Here is a 21,087-nt window from a genome sequence, read left to right on the forward strand (position 1 = left end):
AAAGCAGCATTTGTGTTTTGCATTTGAAATGGCTGCCATGGCTGTGCGTTGTGCCACCTGACTGCAGGAGGTTAGCAGTCTAGTCGTTAGGTACCAGCCTCCCCAGCATTTGGAGGGAAAGTCTGGCACCCAGTGTGTCTACTCCTCCCCCTGAGCCAGTTAGAACTAGTTCGCCTGAGCATTCTAGAGGCTTCCAGCCTTTCTGGTATAGGTAGAGCAGTAGAGTTGTCATGTGCAGAGACAGAGCTGGGACATGAATGTGAGGGGACCTGCTGCCAGGGGATACCGCCACTTGGGCCTGTGTGCTGGGCCCTGCACCCATCTAGGACCCCCCTTCTGTCCGCCCCACTTCAGGAGTTCAGGCTGCTGTGTAGGAGGAGGGCCACGCTGCAGTGGGGATGGTGAAAGCCTACCACCCTGTTTTGATGATGCCCCCACTACCTGCTGACCTGGTCCAGTAGTGCCTGCTGCTCTGTCCCCCGGGCCCCTGAAGACGGAGGGCCCTCCTAGGTCCCTGAAGCTGCTAGGACATTGCGCCACGCAAGCGCTGCGCCCAGAAGTGCCTGGAAGGGAAGAAGCACCTTGGACCCCCCAGGAGGTGAGAAGAGTTACCCTGGGGCTTGCTGCTGGGACTGTCCGCCCCCTTTCGCTGTGCGCCTGGAAGTGTTGGGCCTAGAGGAAGTGCTGTGTGCTAAAGCGCTATGATCTGGGAAGAGCTGTGCTGTTAAGGAACTGATTGCCTGGCCCTGGATGAGTGCTGCCTGATGTGTACCTGCCTAAGCACCACAATCCTAAAGCGCTGTGCCTAGAAGCAGCGCTGTGTGCCTGCAAAGCGCTAACCTTGCCCAGGACTGTTGCAGCCTGCTGTGCCCCTGAAAGCGCTGGCCTGCAGGAGACTGCCTTGTGTCCCCAAAGCGCCGTGACCAAGACTGCCCTGCTGTGAGTGTTTTAAGAGCTGTATTGCCATGGGAACTGCTGCTGGCCCAAGCGGTGTGAGCGCTGCTGTGTACTCTAAGCGCTAGAACCCTAAGGCACTGTGCCGTAAAGACGCTGTTGCCCTGCGAAGCGCTGCACTGCTGGAAGTGTTACTGCCTGAACTGCTGGTTCTTAAGCGCTGTATTAGGAGGACTGTGCCCTAAGCGCTGTGCGGCAGAAGCGCTGCTTGGCCTGAAGGAACTGTTTTATTGGGAAGAACGGTCTTATGCCAGGACTGCTGTCTCTTACAGCGCTGCGTCTACAAAGCTCTGTTTAGCCCCCTGCAGTGGCCAGTGTCCTTGATACTGTTTTCATTTGGTGCTAAAGTGAACCCCTGGCTAGGGGAGTGTTCTTTGCAGCCTGTCCTTGAGCAGAAAACGTGGTTGATGCTCAGGGAGGCGCATATGTTTAATAACCCTGGAACCTTTCTAGGCCTGAGGTCAATGGTTTGCACCTAATGTTTTATTTGATGGTGTACTTACTTGCCCCAGGGTTCTCCAAAGAGTTATGGATGCCCCATGTTAAATGTGATTATGCCGGCCTAGGCCAGCTGTTAATGCCAGGTGCTGCATGTTTCTTTTCACAGGAGACGCGGATGCAGGCCCTGTTGTGTGTTTATGCCTAATGTTTCCTTGTATGCTAAAAGCCTTCTACCCAGGTGATGGCAAGGATTAATGCCTGTGTTTGCCCTGCAATATTGACCTTGGGTTTCATGCCTAGTATTTCTTTTTCTCCCGTATTCTGTTAATGTTTCCTGCCAATGATAACATTCTTATTTCAGCCATGGACTCACGGACTTAACCTTTTATTCTTTTCCCATTTCCCATGTAAATAATCCCCCTTGCATTCATTGCCCTGGCGCCAGTTAGTGCCCTCTTGTGATTACTGGGCGTTACTGTGTTTTACCTTTGCAGGATGGAGATAATACAGAACGTATTCTTTTTCCAACCAGAAGCGGTGTCGTGTCTCTTTTGTAGTGTGCCTGGTGTGTCGTCTGTGGGTACTGCGTGGATACTTCACACATGTCCTCTGAAGTTTGACCTGCCTGCTCTGCTCCATGCTACACCCTGTAGAATTGGTAACCCCATTTATAACACCTACACACAGGAAGCAGGGCAGCACCACCCCTCAATGCTCTTCAGGATGGGCAGACAACGCACTGGACCGGGACTGGCGAACTCGCAGCCAGCCACCAATGCCACGCAACCTGGACAGGATCAGGAAACATCAGAATCTTCCACGGCCCTCAAAATGGAATCCATGATTGACTCCATACTCCAGGCAGTGGAAAAGATGGAAGTCTCCCTGGCACAGACATAAACGTCTCTAGAGGGGTGCATAGACAAAATTACCTCTGATTTCACCCTGTTCCATGCGGACCATCAGAAGCTGGTTGACAGGGTCTGCGAGATAGAGGCAGAGATGGAAGAGGCCCAGCTGCCAAGGCCATGTCAACTGATGTGCGAGAGCTCTCAGCGCAAATGCACACTCTAGAACACAGAATGAATGATGCAGAGGGTCATCCCCACTGTAACAGCATGAGGATGGTGGGAATGCCGAGGGAGCAGAGGGTCTGGATGCCATGGCATATACGGAACGGTGGCTGAAATCCCTTCTACCCATGAGACGTTCTCTACTTTCTTCATGGTGGAGAGAGCCCACAGGGTGCCCTCGAGACAACCCCCCACTAGGCGCAGGTCCCCGGCATCTCCTCTTCCAACATCTCAATCTCAAAGAGCATGATGCATAACTTTTCGAAATTCGCAAACTGGAGGAAATAGGAGTAGATAGCGCATCAGTTCTGTTTTTTCCGAATTACGCCCTAGGAGTGCAGAAACAGAGAGGTACATTCCTAGCAGTTAAGGCACGCATGCGGGAACTGGACATTCGATACGCTCTACTCTTTCCAAGCTCGTCTCAGAGTCGTCCTGAATGGATCCACTCATTTCTTTAACACAGTGGCGGGGGCCTAAGACTGGCTGAAAACAGCAGGCCACCACACGTCGCAGAGTGGACGAGAAACCAATAAAAAGTTTGCCTCAGACTATCCCGAAAATCACTAGGGGAAACGCAAATGAAGCAAGAGACCACCCACACATCTCCGTGCTGTCCCTAACTTGGAACAGATACTACAGAAGAGACGCTGGAACAATACAAAGCTGCAACAAGAGCAGAGACCTGGACGCTTCATCTGAACAGTCCCTCAGTGAAAAAAGCCTTCTGCAGTGTGGTCCTCCGGAGAAGAGTTCCAGCAACCCCCGACAGTGACACCTCAGACAGCAGATGAACTAATGTGAACTATGACTCTTATGATATTGTGCAAATAGCTACATAAACATGCGTGCTGCATGCTAACACGTCATCATCAGCAAATGCAGAGGGCACCAGAGCGGGCCTCATACACAAGCCATGCATAGGGAGGGGGCTTGCCCAGTTTCCTAACCACAGGGCCTCACATAACTGCAGATGTGCAACGCACCCAATTTAATGTCAACATAGGGCCTACACATGTACCACCGTTGCATTCTCCAGCAGACACAACCACCCCCTGGACCCCGACATGACCAGTCGGTAGTTGACACTTGGTGAAGTTCGTAGTTTGGGCAGACACATGTTGTCCCTCTGCTCAGTGCCTGTTAGGCAATATTAAGTTTGACATATTTCCCAGTGTCATGCGACAATTGTTTCTACAGACGCGGCATCCGCCTATAACTCAAGAACGCCGTTACCGATTTGCCTCTAGCTTACAGCGCTACCCGCATACAAAAATGAACCAACTCACATAAAACATGATGCCCACAAACATAATCACCAGGAATGTAAGAGGCATGCACACACCAGCGCACTGATATGAAACTTACGCACACCTCAAGCGCCACACAACTCACATAGCATTATTACAAGAGACACATCTCGTGCAACCAGAGATCCGAAAACTACAGCACAGACGGCGAGGAAAAGTAATCGCCACAGGATGATACTCCTTTGTTTGGGGAGCCCTAATTTACATATGCCTGCAAACCCCTTTATCCAGAGGAGGTAGAAATGGACATGTGCCATCGCTGTTTACTGGTGAAAGGCCGGTTAGATGGGAAACACATAATGTTAGGGTCTATACAAACCCCAAACACAGAACAGGCAGCTTTCTGGCAGACATCATCTGGAGTGCTATCACGCTGGTGTGATATTCTTTGGTTGTTGGGAGGGGACTTAAATGCAGTACTGGACACGAGTCAATATAGGTCCTTCCCACCACTTCTGCAAACCGCTGCCACATCCAACGCCAGAGCTCTAAAGGAGTGGCTTCACCATTGTCAGCTAGTCGACCTGGCTCTACTCCTTTTACTCTACTCCTTTCACTCCCCCCACATGGACTTCATGTCTATGTCGATTACTTCATGGGTACTACAGCGTTAATCACTGACTGCACTCAAGTGGATTACTTAGGCCGCACACACTCAGACCACAACCCCCACATATTACAGTTTCAGGGGGAGTGAGTAGGGCATATAAAAAACCTCTGAGAGCTGCAACCAACAGCATTGGAAGATCCCCCTTTCAGAGCATCACTGGGTGCAACCATAGACACCTTTTTTGAAACAGACACAGGCTTTGTCGCAGACAAAGGCAGTGAATGGGATGCATTCAAAACGGTAGGGAGGGGACCGTGCTTAGGCCTCAGTTGGGGCAGCCGTCGCCAGCTAGATCGAGAGGTGACACGTAGACTGGAGTCAGATGCAGTGCGTCACCCTAACGCCCAGCACATCTTGGCCAAATTGAGGCAAGAGCGCACCAAAGCCACAGAACGGCTGCTATCTCTGATTTATTCCTCGCACTCAGCACAAACCCACACAACAGCTGACAGAGTGGGCTGCTTGCTGGCGCGACGGATCAGACAGGAACAACCACAGCACCCGGTCCTTTCACTACACTCTATGCCCGGGCACGTATTGACTACCCAACACGAAATTTACCAAGAATTGACCAAGCATTACTCGAAGCTATACAAATCAGTCATCAATGTAGACCCCACGTCACTGGAGGCCTTTTTATCCCCATTACCCACGTGACCGTACCCCCAAAGCAAAGGGCAGAACTAGACGAGACAATAACACTCTTGGAGGTCCAGGCTGCTATACAAAGCATTAGCTTCGGGTAAGGCACCTGAGCCGGACCGGCTGCCGGCTGAATATTACAAGGCATATATAGCAGCCCTAGTCGACATCTACTGTCATTGTACAATAGCTCGCAGGAGGCATCCATCCTCCCAGGGACACTCCGTGAGTCCCTAATCGTCTCACTGCTTAAACCAGATAGAAGCCCTGAGCTATTGGGTTCTCATCGTCCATTAGCATTATTAAACACGGACTACAAGATACTGGGCAAAATCTTAGCAAATTGACTGGCCCCAATGGTACCCCAGCGGTCCACATCAATCAGAATGGCTTTGTGCCAGCTCGCAGAACCTCATTGTGCATGAGGCACTTTTTCCAAGTAGCTAACTAGTCGAAGGAACGTTGGCCACATTCAGGTTGCTTGGTACTCTACCTGGGAATGCGTTTGACACGCTAGAATGGGAATTTGTATTTGCCACTCTAGCTAGGTACGAACTAGGCACCCATTTCCTGAGTCTTATTGATCTACTGTGCACCCAGCCCACTGCACATGTCGAGATAGGTCCCTATGTATCTGACCCGGTTCCCATAGGTCGTGGCACCAGACAGGGATGCCCGCTCTCCCCGTTATTGTTTTCCCAAGCAATAAAGCCACTCGCTGAGACCCTATGAAGGAGGGGAGAAGAATGGGGAATCTCCCTGGGAGATGGCACACACATAGTATCCCTGTACGCTGAGGACCTGCTGATTTACCTCCGGGATATACAGGAACCATGTGATGTCATAGAGAAGACGCTGTCAGACTTTGCCTCGGACTTTGCCTCCCTGTTGGGCTTGCGAGTGAACTGATGGAAATCATGTCTATACCCATTCGCTGAGGCAACCTGCGACCCGGCACTCGTGGTAAATGGAGGCTCGGTGCAGTGGCAGCATTCGGCATTCCGATACCTAGGGGTCTGGATATACCATCAGCAAGAGGATCTCCCAGAAGGCCACCTCACAAAAGCCATCAATGTGATCAAATCGGAAATGACATTCTGGTGCACTCTGCCTCTTGCAGACATGAGTCGAATTGCACTCTTAAATATGGTGGTCCTCCCACAGCTGCAATATTACTTCACCAACCTGACTGTATATCAACTACCCAGTTTCTCGCTCACTAGAAGGCACTATGCAAGGCTTCATATGGCACGACTCAGGATTTAGAGTAGCGTTAGCCAAACTATCTGCCAACAGATAAGGGAGGACTTGCCATAGCCATCATGGAGTATTATTACCTAGCAGCGCAATTACAATGTATAGCCCGTGGGTTAGCGGGCTGGAACTAGCTGACACCGCTACACAACAGCCTGCACACACGCACCCATATATCATAAGCCTGTCCCATCCCGGCAGAAAAAGGAGAGGCTTCCGTCCAATTGATACTGGCGGTAGCCCAACACGGTTTTCACCACAGCCTGCGACTCACAAGAAATGTCATCCCATACGTGCCTTCTCTACGATACAGGGTACACCTAGAAAACACCAAGCTGTGGCCGCAGCAGAACTTTCTGCCCACAACACACCTTACCGTCCAATACAAAAACTGGGCACCGCAGACACTTTACAAAGTGGTTTGTGTAATCACTAAGGATACATGCGGCACACCCATTGGTGTTGCTTCAGCAACACTGGGACACTGACCTCCACATTCAATAAACTGAGCGTAAATGGTCGACTATACTCAAGGTGCCCAAACATTCCAAGGAATACCAGGTTTCGACAAATACAATATTTCAAAATACACATAGCATATCGGACACCAGACAAGATAAACAAATACTTCAACCGTACTGATGCCCACTTCCCCAGATGTAGGCAGGAAGATGGGGACCTATTGCATATTATGGGCCTGCACGACTTTCATCACTTATTGGGAAACTGTCACTACATACTTATCAGAGTGCACTGGCCGAACTGTCGAATCTACCTGGGAAGTCCCCCTTTTTAGGCTTAGATCATAGATCCAAAAAATACATGGTGACATCCGTATTCATAGACCTAGGGTTAGTTGTGGCCAAGCACTAGATTACTAGGCGCTGGAAGTCCTAGAAAACCCCCACCTAGAAAAGCCTGGTTTCAGTCACTGGTGAATAGGGCTCAGGAGGAAAGAGTTGCTTTACATCGTGAAGACACCCTGGGGTTTCGAACACTCTCAATAGCGGCAGCATGGGACTGGATCTTTGTACTGTCTGACAGGACACAGATAGGATGCAAACACTAGTAGCTAGTGCAGAATAACAGGCAACTAAACCTATAGCTTGAGGTTCTGCATGACCTTGAACCTCGTGCACCTAAAACGCACCTCCAGGGTACACCACAACTGATTAGTGAGATGGGGACTTTGCCATACAACATCCCACTAACTACAAGAATCAATAATCAGAGGCGCGGAAGCTGGAGGGTAACGGAACACCAAGTTGGGCAACACTTATCTTATCTGTTCATCACTTCTCTAACCCCACTCCCCAGTACCCTTCCCTCAACCTCCTCTCCTACCCAGCACCCCACATGCTGCGTACAGTAAATATACCACAGATGTCATGGTCAAATAACTGTGATCTGTATGTGTTCACCTCTTGATATAGATATATAGATATTTTTTTTAATGTTTAATCTGTTATCACTCGCTTCCTTTCATTATATCTGATTTTTTATCCATTGTGTAATTAGCTACGGTTAGGGTCATTGAGTCATATGCGTTCATTATATTAGTTATTGTATTCCCATCTATTCCAGAACATGGATGTTCTTTTACTTGTGAATAGTTATGCTTCTTTCCATTTATATGGCACTATGTCATTACTCGCTCAAATGCACTGCGGGCGTTAATTTACATGTATTAGGTGGATATGAAATCTCTATATATATACTTTAATTCGTCCATGTTTATAATTTCAATCTGCTTCATTCAGGATATATTTCCGTTGGTTACAATGACTATCGAATTGTTTGTTGAATGAACCCTGATTTACGAACTGCTTTACTCACTTTTGAATATGGATTCCACATCATTATTTTTTTATGCACTTGCATGTGTCGGTCCCATTCTTTGAGTGGGAAGTGGTGTGGAGATGTGAGACGGTTTGCAGGCACCGTCTTTACCGGCACGCCCTTTCGATCTGGAGCTACGTGCATAAACCTGCGCCGAGTGGTAGAGTGGAAGAAAGCACAGCACGTCGCCCCCCTGGAGGGTCCTGATCACTCACTGTAGTTGTGTGGCCATTCCGGGGAGAAAAGGAGCAGCTGTATGCTGCTTGAAGAGGTTCGGGTGCAATTTGAACATCTCTGCTTCCTGCGGACCCTGCCGGAAAATAAAGTTCCTCTCAAGGCCAGCAGAGACTGGGACACCACTGTGTGTTTGAACATTGCTGCTCACTGTACCAGCATTCACCAGCGAGGAGAGCACAAAACCCAGCATGGAGTGACGCGGAACTGTCACGGCTGGAGGTTGTGGTGGGCGGGCAACTTTGTTTGCACCAATCAGCAAACGATGACTTCATCTTTAAATATAAGCCCCCAAGTGTAACATCATCTATGGTGAAATGGGCACTGAGGAAAGCTGACAGGCTGAAACGCGTCTGCCCAGCGTTTCACCTTTTAACAGGACATTTGACCTTGGCCTGAAAGAAGCAAATAAATTTTACCTGAACCTCGGAGCATGTGTCGGTCCCATTCTTTGAGTGGGAAGTGGTGTGGAGATGTGAGACGGTTTGCAGGCACCGTCTTTACCGGCACGCCCTTTCGATCTGGAGCTACGTGCATAAACCTGCGCCGAGTGGTAGAGTGGAAGAAAGCACAGCACGTCGCCCCCCTGGAGGGTCCTGATCACTCACTGTAGTTGTGTGGCCATTCCGGGGAGAAAAGGAGCAGCTGTATGCTGCTTGAAGAGGTTCGGGTGCAATTTGAACATCTCTGCTTCCTGCGGACCCTGCCGGAAAATAAAGTTCCTCTCAAGGCCAGCAGAGACTGGGACACCACTGTGTGTTTGAACATTGCTGCTCACTGTACCAGCATTCACCAGCGAGGAGAGCACAAAACCCGGCATGGAGTGACGCGGAACTGTCACGGCTGGAGGTTGTGGTGGGCGGGCAACTTTGTTTGCACCAATCAGCAAACGATGACTTCATCTTTAAATATAAGCCCCCAAGTGTAACATCATCTATGGTGAAATGGGCACTGAGGAAAGCTGACAGGCTGAAACGCGTCTGCCCAGCGTTTCACCTTTTAACAGGACATTTGACCTTGGCCTGAAAGAAGCAAATAAATTTTACCTGAACCTCGGAGCATGTGTCGGTCCCATTCTTTGAGTGGGAAGTGGTGTGGAGATGTGAGACGGTTTGCAGGGACCGTCTTTACCGGCACGCCCTTTCGATCTGGAGCTACGTGCATAAACCTGCGCCGAGTGGTAGAGTGGAAGAAAGCACAGCACGTCGCCCCCCTGGAGGGTCCTGATCACTCACTGTAGTTGTGTGGCCATTCCGGGGAGAAAAGGAGCAGCTGTATGCTGCTTGAAGAGGTTCGGGTGCAATTTGAACATCTCTGCTTCCTGCGGACCCTGCCGGAAAATAAAGTTCCTCTCAAGGCCAGCAGAGACTGGGACACCACTGTGTGTTTGAACATTGCTGCTCACTGTACCAGCATTCACCAGCGAGGAGAGCACAAAACCCGGCATGGAGTGACGCGGAACTGTCACGGCTGGAGGTTGTGGTGGGCGGGCAACTTTGTTTGCACCAATCAGCAAACGATGACTTCATCTTTAAATATAAGCCCCCAAGTGTAACATCATCTATGGTGAAATGGGCACTGAGGAAAGCTGACAGGCTGAAACGCGTCTGCCCAGCGTTTCACCTTTTAACAGGACATTTGACCTTGGCCTGAAAGAAGCAAATAAATTTTACCTGAACCTCGGAGCATGTGTCGGTCCCATTCTTTGAGTGGGAAGTGGTGTGGAGATGTGAGACGGTTTGCAGGGACCGTCTTTACCGGCACGCCCTTTCGATCTGGAGCTACGTGCATAAACCTGCGCCGAGTGGTAGAGTGGAAGAAAGCACAGCACGTCGCCCCCCTGGAGGGTCCTGATCACTCACTGTAGTTGTGTGGCCATTCCGGGGAGAAAAGGAGCAGCTGTATGCTGCTTGAAGAGGTTCGGGTGCAATTTGAACATCTCTGCTTCCTGCGGACCCTGCCGGAAAATAAAGTTCCTCTCAAGGCCAGCAGAGACTGGGACACCACTGTGTGTTTGAACATTGCTGCTCACTGTACCAGCATTCACCAGCGAGGAGAGCACAAAACCCGGCATGGAGTGACGCGGAACTGTCACGGCTGGAGGTTGTGGTGGGCGGGCAACTTTGTTTGCACCAATCAGCAAACGATGACTTCATCTTTAAATATAAGCCCCCAAGTGTAACATCATCTATGGTGAAATGGGCACTGAGGAAAGCTGACAGGCTGAAACGCGTCTGCCCAGCGTTTCACCTTTTAACAGGACATTTGACCTTGGCCTGAAAGAAGCAAATAAATTTTACCTGAACCTCGGAGCATGTGTCGGTCCCATTCTTTGAGTGGGAAGTGGTGTGGATATATATATATATATATATATATATATATATACACACACACACATGTGAACGGCTACCAATAATAATTGTTAAAAAAACTAATTTAAACAAATGAAACAGAGTGAGACTAAGCAAGGATCCGTAAGGGGCCTGCATGGGAGAGAGAGAAACGGGAGGACTCAAAGCTGCCTAATACCACAAAATTTTCCCTATTAGAGAGGAAGGAGGCAAGTAGTGTGAAGGCTTTGCCCTTAATTTCATGTTCATCCTGCCTGTTAATTAAGATCTTGTGATTGACTGTATCAAAGGCTGCGGATAAGTAGAGGAGAATAAGAGCTGCCGAGCCTCCGATGTCTACGACAGCTCTTATCTCCTCTGTGGCTTTGATAAGGGATGTTTCCATGCTATGTTCAAGTCTGAACCCGAACTGAGTTGGGTACAAAAGATGATTTTCGTAGATTAACTGGGCATGCTGCACATTAAGGATTTTTTCCCACAATTTTAACAATAAGGGAGGTGGGAAATTGGGCTGTAGTTGTTGGAGTCTGTAGGATCCAGGTTGGGTTTTTTCAATAGTGGGAGAATAGATGCTTTTTTCCAAATTGAAGGAAAAACTCCTGTAGCGAACATTGGGTTAAAAATATCTGAAAGGTTACAAGCTATGATTACGGGTGCTCATTTAAGTAAACCAGGAGGGCAAGGGTTTTTAGAGGACCCGGATTTTGCGCTGTTGAGTTTAGACACTTGGTCTGGAGTTGTAGGAGAGAATTCGGTCAGAGGGACATAGGCTGGGTTTCAAGGGAACGTGCACGCTCATTTATTCTGCCTCTACAGCATTATCACAGATCTGGAAAATTCTGTTGACTTTGTCCCTGCAACTACGTGCTACACAGTCACATAAGTCTTGGCTCGGACCAGCCAGATTATTGCTGGGGTGGGCTGATTCTATCTGCTGGGTATGGAATTTGCTTTTTTCTTCTGTTAGAAGGTTTTGCATTTAGCAAAGGCTAATATAACCACACTGCAGCTGGGGCATGTGAGATAAGTTGTTTGGGAAAGGGGGGCAAGGTCAGCACACGCCGTTTAAGGTGCATCCCGGTTGGAAATCGCAGAGTTCCTTACTTGTGTAAGAGATTAGCCCTTTTGGATGGTGAGCTGGAGATCAGGGGTCCTGGAGCTAGGTGCAGTATGGCCGTAGACGTGCTTGCCTTTGGTGTGTCTTCGGCAGGGACATGCTTCCTGAATGTTTAAATACCCCTCCAGAAGACGGGGCGTGGTCAGGCCGGCGCCACAGAATGATAAAAACACATGGGGAAATGAAATAGGGGCTTGTAACCGGGATCCAGCAACCCCTACAGCTCTCACAGGCTCCCCTGTGAGAGGCTGTCTACTGGTAAGATAAAGCAGAACAAACTAAAATATGACAAATGGTAAAGCATAAAACAATGAAAACTGCCATCACCACCATCCCTTTTGTGACCACTTAAAGGGCAATGGTAGGGCCAAATTGGAGCACAGCGAACTGAAACCTACTGGTAACGCCTGTGGGCCTGCAGAACAGGAATGCGGAAATGGGCGTCCTGCAGGTCCAGCGCTACCATGCAGTTCCCATGGTATAGGGCAGACAAGACCTGAGCCAAAGTGAGCATCTTGAACTTGTCCTTCCTCAGCATGGCATTGAGAAGGTTAAGATCTAAAATCAGGTGGCAGCACTCTATCCTTTTTGGGCACCAGAACATAGCAGCAATACAAACCATGTTTTACTTCTGGGATCGGCATCCGCTCCATTGCTACTTTAGCACTTCCGAATGCAAAAGGGACGGATGGTCCCCCATCAGCCATTCTTGGGATGGTGTCCAAGAATGAAAGAGTTTAACCCTTCTGAACACCCACTAGTCTGAGGTGATAGCCTGCCCCCCTTGTAGGAAGTGCTGAATCCTACTGCTAACAGGATGGTTGTGCACAGGTAAGGACTCATCACAGAGGCTGAGGGAAGCTCAGCAATCAAAACAGCAGTGGACTGGCGGTTCGCTGCCGCTGTTGTCCATGTGACTTATGAGATCTTTGCCCGTGACCTCAAAAGGCTTGGAGTGATTGCTGAGCCAGTGGCGACAGGTAATAAAACTGAAACCCCCATCCAACACCATGAGGGACAAAATTGGCCCAGAGATTGGAATGGGGCTCCCGATAATCCATAAAGCTCTCCAATGCAGAGTCCGCCTTATCCCCAAAAAGTCTGGAGCCATAAGCCTAGATTGAACATCCTCAGAGAACTCAATAGACTGCATCAAAGCATGCCGATGGAGAGCCACACTGGTTCCAATGGCCCTACCCAAAAGATCTATAGTGTCCAGCCCACAAGGGATCGAAAATATGGCCATAACACAGCCATCATGAATGGATTGGGACAGAATAGCCCTGGTTTCATCCAAAACTATGAGCAGAATGTGGGCCATGGAATCCCATAGGGCATGGAAATAATGTCCCAAAAGACTGGAGGTGTCCATGGATCAGAGACCCAGACCGATTGACGAGAACACTCTACACCCGAATGTGTCAATGTATTTTGACTCTGCCAGGTGGCGCAGAAGGGAACACATTTAGGTAAATTTTTCTGGCAGAGGCCACCACCTGATTCTCACAGGAAGGTTGTTGAGAAAAACAAGCTGGTTATCCTGACGCTGGCTGATGACAAGGAGTAATTTGACGTTTAACAGGCGCCTGTGAATAGACTTTGGCCCAGGTCTCCAACAAAACAATCATCAGGGCCTCATTAAATGAGAGGAAAGGATCAGATCGAAGTGCGACCAGCTTGTAGCACCTCTGTTAGGAGATTAGTGTTGACCTCCTGCATGGGCAGCTGGAGGTCTAGCACATCTGCAGCCCTGAATACCAGCACTGCAAAAGAGGCAGATTCTTCGGTGGCGGGTCCAGGGTTAAAACAAGACTGAGTCTTGCAATGGCTGCTCGCCTCCTGCATCTCGTCATACCAGTCACCCTGATACTGGCTAATGTTACCCTTGCAAGTGTCTAAATCCGTCCTAAAAAAGTCCAGAAGGACACGTTCCCTGATCTGGGGCAGGGCAACAGTGACGAAGTCAGAAGGATCAATCAAAAGAGGAAGCAGCGTCTGAGTCCGATTTGGGCAAGGTCAGCACGACGCTGTGTCAAGGTTGGTGTTGGGCTGGTCCAGGGTGTCGGGTAAGCAGTCACGAGGTCAAGAACAGGATCAGCTACTTTGACTAGCACAGGGCTTAACAGTGTCAGGAAACTAGAATCTTGGCCTTGCACTCCCGGATAGCATCTAGGTGCACCTGGGTGCAGTCACTGCAAGCTGTGGGACGACACCAGGCATCACAGGCAGACCAAGTGGGTATCAGTCTGTAGAGTTGTTGGGAGACATCCCTTACATACGAATAGAGAAAAAAAATTTAAAACGTGGTCAAAGACCAGAGGGAGCGCCAGATTCACATCTATTGGCAAGGAAAAAAGTAACTGTTTGCTGTCTTGGCGCATGGGTGGTAACCATATGGGCCCACAGAAGTCGCATTTATCGTTAACGATGTAGGCATGGAGCTGCAGGCACCATCTCCTGGCACGCATAGGTACTTTCGCAAAATTTTCTGGATCCAGTCTTGTGCCTGGGGCATATATTTTAAGGAGAAGATTCTGCAATTTGAAGTCACTATCAGAAAAATATAGCAAAACAGGCACACTCTTTTAAATAATTTCTATCAATAAATAGTTATAAATGGAGTAGCACAGCACAGTTAGCCAGGTTTCTTACAGAAAAAGCAATCTAAAATAATACATACCTCTAAGAATTGAGCATTGACTTTGAATTCTGGAGGAGGCAGTCCATGGCTAACAGCGGCCACCTTTCTTTCTTCAATACAATGAAAAAGATGTTTAACAGCACGTGGGATAATACCTTGTTCATCTTGAGAAATGTTGACATCAAATCCTGTTCCCATGGTATATGTTTTGCCAGAGCCTGTCTGGAAAAGGAAAGCAGACAATAAATGATCAGCACATGTTTACTTACAGAAATGATATTGTAAACGTAGACCACACCAAGAGTTACAGTAAATTTGCCTCACTCCATAAAATACATGGATCCAAAGCAAAGTGCTATAATAGGGTCTAAAATTTCAGTCATAACGGTGATTTTCCATATATACTGCTCTAAAACAGAAAAGTAGGACAAAAACTGTAAACTGATCAAAAACAAATCCGTGAACTGATCAAAAACAAAATTACGTTATATGCTAATAACGGGAAAATATCCTTTCATCACACTTCACTTAGGGAAATATACAGGATCACAGCAGGTTCAATAAAGGATACTTAATGACAGGAGTGTGGAAATATATCCAGCCTCCGAATCCTATGTGCATTATTAGACATGCCAATTGAACAGGATGCAAGATTAAGACACAATTTCTCTGATATGATTACATCAGAGGAGGAAACAGGGCAACTGTCCACAAACAAATGTCCACAGAAGATAGAAACGATATAGGTCGTAAAGTGGTGGTACTGATGAGCCAGGGACCAAAGACCACTATACTTTCTTAATGCTCCAATGCTGATTTCAAACTTTCGCCATGCTCAGAGACCCTGGCCCTAAATGAATTGGCAGCTGAAAGGATTTCTATAGGTGAAGCCGAAGACCGATCAGAAACCCACAGTTAAAAACTCAAGGGATGCTTGAGGTGGACAAACCCCTCCCTCTGCCACTGGCACAATACAGGAGGATCAGTGACAGTACCAATAGTGGTGCACCTATGTTAACTTTTCCTGGTAAATTTTCAAAGGTTCGGGGGAGTGGTACCATCAGAGAATATAACCATTAGAAGAGAAGAGCAAGTCTTGGCCTTGCGCATTATTGTGCAGCCCAAGCCACGGAGCGGGCTAGTACGTACCAATGACTGGCAACCACTAGGGGCACAGGTAAGAAATAACCCCCAAAAACCTTAACTGGATTGAATAAATAAAGAAAAAACAAAGGAGGACTACTGCCAAACCAGGTGCAAGCCAAGATGTGCAAGATTGTGTAGAACAATAAGCATTACTCAGAGAATAGGATGGCTAGATCAAAAAACAGGGCATGATCAAGAGAGGGGCAACACAATAAGAGAATTAGTTTCCATGTGGTCTTTGAACGTTTACAGCATCCATTCCACACATGCAAAAGCCATACAAGATTGGCTGCTTCAATCACATTTTCTAGCACTGGATTGAGAAGCAACTGGTCAGATGCTCATCTGGAAAAGTGGTGCATCTGGAGTTTGGCAGAGTCAATTTGGGAGCAATGCTTTGTGGCCTTTTCGGGGTCCCCAATTTGTCGGACAGGCTCAAACAAAAAGCAAAGCAGAAAGTCAGCATCAGTCCCATCTCCTATATGAAAGGTTCATTGGCACAAAATTATATGGAGGAAAATAAAGGAGTTACAGGAAAAAGGGAGTACAGCGTGAGAAGACAAAAAGAAGCTTAGCTAACTTTTGCAAAGGCCAGCAAAAATGCTGTGCTGTATTCACTATTCGAAAGCGAATGGGGATCCCTAAATCCTTTCTGAGAAGATAAGCCTGCTCTACATGTCCCCGTTGGGTTGAGTACGTATTAACAGGCACACATTGGCACCTCTGTATATACACAGGGGCACCCGGCAGGAATGTCCCCTCTTCCAAGCCAGTTCTCATTAGCTCTGGAACAGCTGGTGCGCATAATCACACAGAGGCACGCGACACTGGTGCTGCGCTTTTGGCAGAGATCAATAGACATATCACCATATACAGAAGACCTAGTCCTTTATGTACGGGACCCAGTTGAGCACTCTACACCACTCATTCAGTAATATATCCTATTTTACGGGACTCAGGACTCAGTATTAACTGGACAAAATCTGTGATAATCCCGCCAACACCATTCACGTCACCGCACATGTTAGAATACCCCCTGGAATGGATGCAGATCCAGTGAAATACCTAGGGGTGTGGATATACAGGAATCCAGAACTAGCAATCCATTAAAATTACGACAGGGCGATTGCAAAACTAGAGGATCAAGTGTTGAGATGGATCAGGATATCGCCCTCCCTAGCTGACAGGGTAGCAATCATGAAAATGATCATATTGCCACGTTTCCTCTATCTGCTCACTAATATACCGATCGTGCTACCCAGATCCCTCTTCTGAATGCTACTCACACACCTGATAACGTTGGCATGGGCAGGCAAGTAATCACATTAGGTGGCACCATGACATATGACCAGGGCGACTTGGAGCACCCAATATGCATCTGCATTATCTCTGCGCCAAGCGCAATTTGGGCACTACTGGTACCATCCTCAAGCAAACACGCCCCACCTGGCAGTTGAGGAGAGAGATGCACACCCTACCCCACTCTATTATATTTTAAGGCACAAGCGCAGAGATAAACCACAAATTAACTCAATACACTGTACAGCGTCCGCTTGGCTGGCTCTCGAAGTGAGAGCCCACAAGTTTCCATTGTATGCCCAGAAACACCCCATTGTGCATCAACCAGTCCTTTCAGTAACACAAGAGCCAGAGGCACTCGCGGTGCTCAAACTGGTATGGCTGGAGACAATGAGTGACATGTACCCAGAAGGGAAATTCATAAATTCAGTGGACTTGACCGATTTCCAAAATATAACACCATTCTTCACATTCATATATTTTTACCTCTGAGCCATGAGGGAGCTATACCCCTCATTCCCGGACAAATCCACCACACCATGTGCATTGCAAACACTACTTACTAGCTCCACATGCTGCCACCTGGTCACTAGGCTTTGCAATGCGATGCAGGGGGATAAGCCGCAGAGACTAAACCAAGCGCTTGAACGATGTAACTCTTCATTAAACCTACAATGAATGCAGGAGGGATGGGGATTTATCTGTACGCTGATGGGGATTTTAACGTCAAATTGTAACATGCGTATCACCCATTTTAAATATTTATAACAAATGTATTTTCACACCTGCTAGACTGTTCAGGTATGGGTTGAGAGATGATGCAAACTGTACAAGGTGCAGGTTGTCAGGCGCATACTTTCTACATTTGGCATGGAGCTGCAAAAGGGTTCAGAGGTTCTGGACACGGGTGGTCCAGACTTCAGGTCCATGATGTCAGATTCAGTGGTTTGCACCCCATATATGTGCTTACTGGAGATGGTTCAGAAGCTGAAGCCCGGGGGCATACGTTTAAAGCAGTAGTGTTATTACTAGCCAAAAGCAGGGTACCCATGCACTGGGGGAAGCGCTCTGCACCCACACATGAACACTGGCTGTGGGACATGATTTATTGTAAAAACCAACCTGGAGATCTATGCAGAAGCACTTCTAACATCCTCACGCCCAAGGGATATATGGGTTCCCCTAATCGAGCATGATGTAGACCCCAACACTATGTAACTGGAAACTGTAGATGGGGGAGGCAGAGAACTGTACTTGTGGAAAAGTATGATATTTGTTTATAACAGAATTGCATTGTATGTACTGGACAAAAAACTGATGATGGTATGCGGTTTCTGTACTGTTCAAAAAGCTGAAAATCAATAAAAAAAAAAATGATGTGCTGGAGTGTGGAGTGGCTGATGGGAGAAATATGGAAAGGAGAGGGTTTGCATAACGGATAGGTAGAACTTTACATAAGGAAGAATTGCCTTGCATAGTCACTGAATGAGGATCTACATTCCATTTCTAGTATGCAAAGACTTCATTATTTCTAGACGTGTGTGTGCTGACAAATGCCTGGAGAACATGAAAGGAACAAGAAGAAACAAGATCATTCTCAAGCCCCACCTCTCCTGTCGAACACCAGCTTTAAATGGCACCCGCCTGTGATGATGCTCAAAGACTGAAATTAAGGAAAAAGTGAATTAGTACAACCTCGCCACATTGTGACAGACCACGCAATCAAGGACAATAGCCGATAACAGTGGGCTCTACTGAACTTTTACACCCAATGCCAGAATGTAACAAGCATTGGCATAGCCAATATGTTTCGCATTTGGGACCTTATAAGTGTTTAGCCATGCAACAGTTGGTGTTGTTGCACCAAGGATATTCTGCTGCATAACTAAATACTTATAGGGTCCAAAAAGCGAGACCTATTGCCTATGCAAATGCTTTTTTGTTTTTTGTTGCTGTTTGGTTTAAGTTGCCAGATCTACAATAGCTGGACATGGTTTTTGTTAACAGTTCTTTGCATCAAATTAACTTGTTTTCATTGCTCTGAATGTTGTTTTCATTCTGGTTGTAGGAAGCAGTCATTCCCGGGGGTGTGGGGGTTGCCTAGCTGTGCGCATGCGCAGAACTTTGCAAATGAGAAAAAGCCTGGTGCAGAGGCAATTTACAAGTGTGGAGTGAGTGAGCCCCAGGCAGCATGACTCACTCACACAGGAGTTCATGCACAGCACCTGCATACTCAGCATGGTGCAAGGAAACTCGACCCACTCGCTCCCAGGCATCGAACACATATTTACCAAGAAACTCTGAGAAGAGCCTGCCTGCTGCACTGACGGCTGCACTGACGGCTGGTGGTGTGTGTGCCTGGTAGAAGCGTGCACTGACGGCTGGTGGTGTGTGTGCCCGTAGAAAGCGTGCACTGACGGCTCGTGGTGTGTGTGCCTGGTGGAAGAGTGCACTGACGGCTGGTGGTGTGTGTGCCCGGAGAAAGCGTGCACTGATGGCTGGTGGTGTGTGTGCCTGGTGGAAGTGTGTACTGACGGATGGTGGTGTGTGTGACCGGTGGAAGCGTGCACTGACGGCTGGTGGTGTGTGTGCCTGGTGGAAGCGTGCACTGACAGTTGGTGGTGTGTACCTGGTGGAAGCGTGCACTGACGGCTGGTGGTGTGTGTACCTGATGGAAGCGTGCACTGACAGCTGGTGGTGTGTGTGCCTGGTGGAAGCGTGCACTGACGGCTAGTGGTGTGTGTGCCTGGTGGAAGCGTGCACTGACGGCTGGTGGTGTGTGTGCCCGGAGAAAGTGTGCACTGACAGCTGGTGGTGTATGTGTGCGCGGTGGAAGAGGGCAAACAAAATAAAATCTGAAAAAAGAGTTTGGGGCAAACAGTTTATTGCAGAAAACGTAATGAAAAACTTAATGTAAAACTTTTTTTTGTACTTTATTTCCCGGCTTCTACTTTTCTGGGTACCACTGCTTTGAACTGTGGGGCATGGAGTAATACGGTCTCACAAAATACATGAATCTAGAGAATTTAACGGTTAGTAGGGTGACTAACAGTTATCCCATGATATCACTGGGTCACTGTGTTTTGTTGGACTTTGCTGCATTGTGCTTAAAGTATCTAAGTAGATAATTAATGTAAGTTGTTTCAGTGACTACTTTGGATTTTTAATGGTTTACTTTATGAAGCCCAGTCAGTACCCCACTGAAAAATCATTCAGCAATGTTTTAGAGGTACTAGGCACAGCCTCTGCCACGTGCCCTGCCCTCACTGCCCGCTGGGCCCAATCCTGAGCACTAGGAGTGGCTTTCGGCCAAGCCCTGTATCCAGTTGAGCCACACCCAGTGACTTCTGGGTAACGGCCAAACTTAATAGAGATTAGGTATTGTCATCGGTTAACACGTTTTGAATTCTTGCTCATAAATGATTCCCCATTGAAATTTCAAAAGCAAAGGGAACTTTAGGCACCCTGAACCTCATAACCTCCTTAACAATTTGCCTGCAACATTCCGGGATCAAACTTAACTCTGTATAAGTTTTAACAGCTAAATGGCCCCACTTCATTGTAACATTAAACATCAAGTTCTAAAGCGGTCATATTCAGGGAACGACAAAACCCCGTGTACAGCTGGACAGGGACATGCCTCACTCACAAATGGGACCCCCTGCATGTTCGATATTCAAGTTAGATACTAACAATATTCTTTCTTTTTTTTAATCCTGAATATTTTACACCCTCCAGCTCAGGAATAGAGGTATTACACTTTCAGTCTAGGGAGACTGGATCAGCACCACCAATTCGTGCCACGTCACAGAAAAGGGAAAACCAAAATGGATCTTGCTGGCCTATAGCGTACATACACTTATAACAAACATGAAGTCCTGCTAGTAGGCAGGATACACACAACACATGGAGTTGTCAGCACAGGGACTGAGCAGGACACTTGAGCGGAAATGTACACAAGCAGGCCAGTAAATACAACACCCGGTTCTGGGACAGGAAAATCCCTGTCCCCACTCAAAGGATTCAAACAATGATTGCTACCACCAATGCTCAATGTACATGGCCCAGGGATATAGATGTTCATCTCCTCTTACTAATGTGGTACGCTTCTTGTATTCTCCACGTAACACAAGACCCAGACTTTGGGTTTCAGGTTTCCTGAGTCTATTTTGTGCC

The 21,087-nt window shown here is 47.8% G+C and overlaps 1 protein-coding gene across 9 annotated transcripts in view; it reads right to left on the bottom strand.

Annotated features, from left to right (window-relative positions):
* The window catches only part of KIF21A (kinesin family member 21A), an 820,176-nt gene that overhangs the window by 623,359 nt on the left and 175,730 nt on the right, over nt 1–21,087 (bottom strand). For all 9 annotated transcript variants that reach the window (XM_078679965.1, XM_078679910.1, XM_078679946.1 and 6 more), the window contains exon 3: nt 14,506–14,688. In XM_078679965.1, the coding sequence (XP_078536091.1) occupies nt 14,506–14,688 (183 nt within the window). The remainder of the gene's footprint in view (nt 1–14,505; nt 14,689–21,087) is intronic.

The sequence above is a fragment of the Lissotriton helveticus genome, chromosome 1_1, assembly GCF_964261635.1.
Source record: "Lissotriton helveticus chromosome 1_1, aLisHel1.1, whole genome shotgun sequence".
NCBI lineage: Eukaryota > Metazoa > Chordata > Amphibia > Caudata > Salamandridae > Lissotriton > Lissotriton helveticus.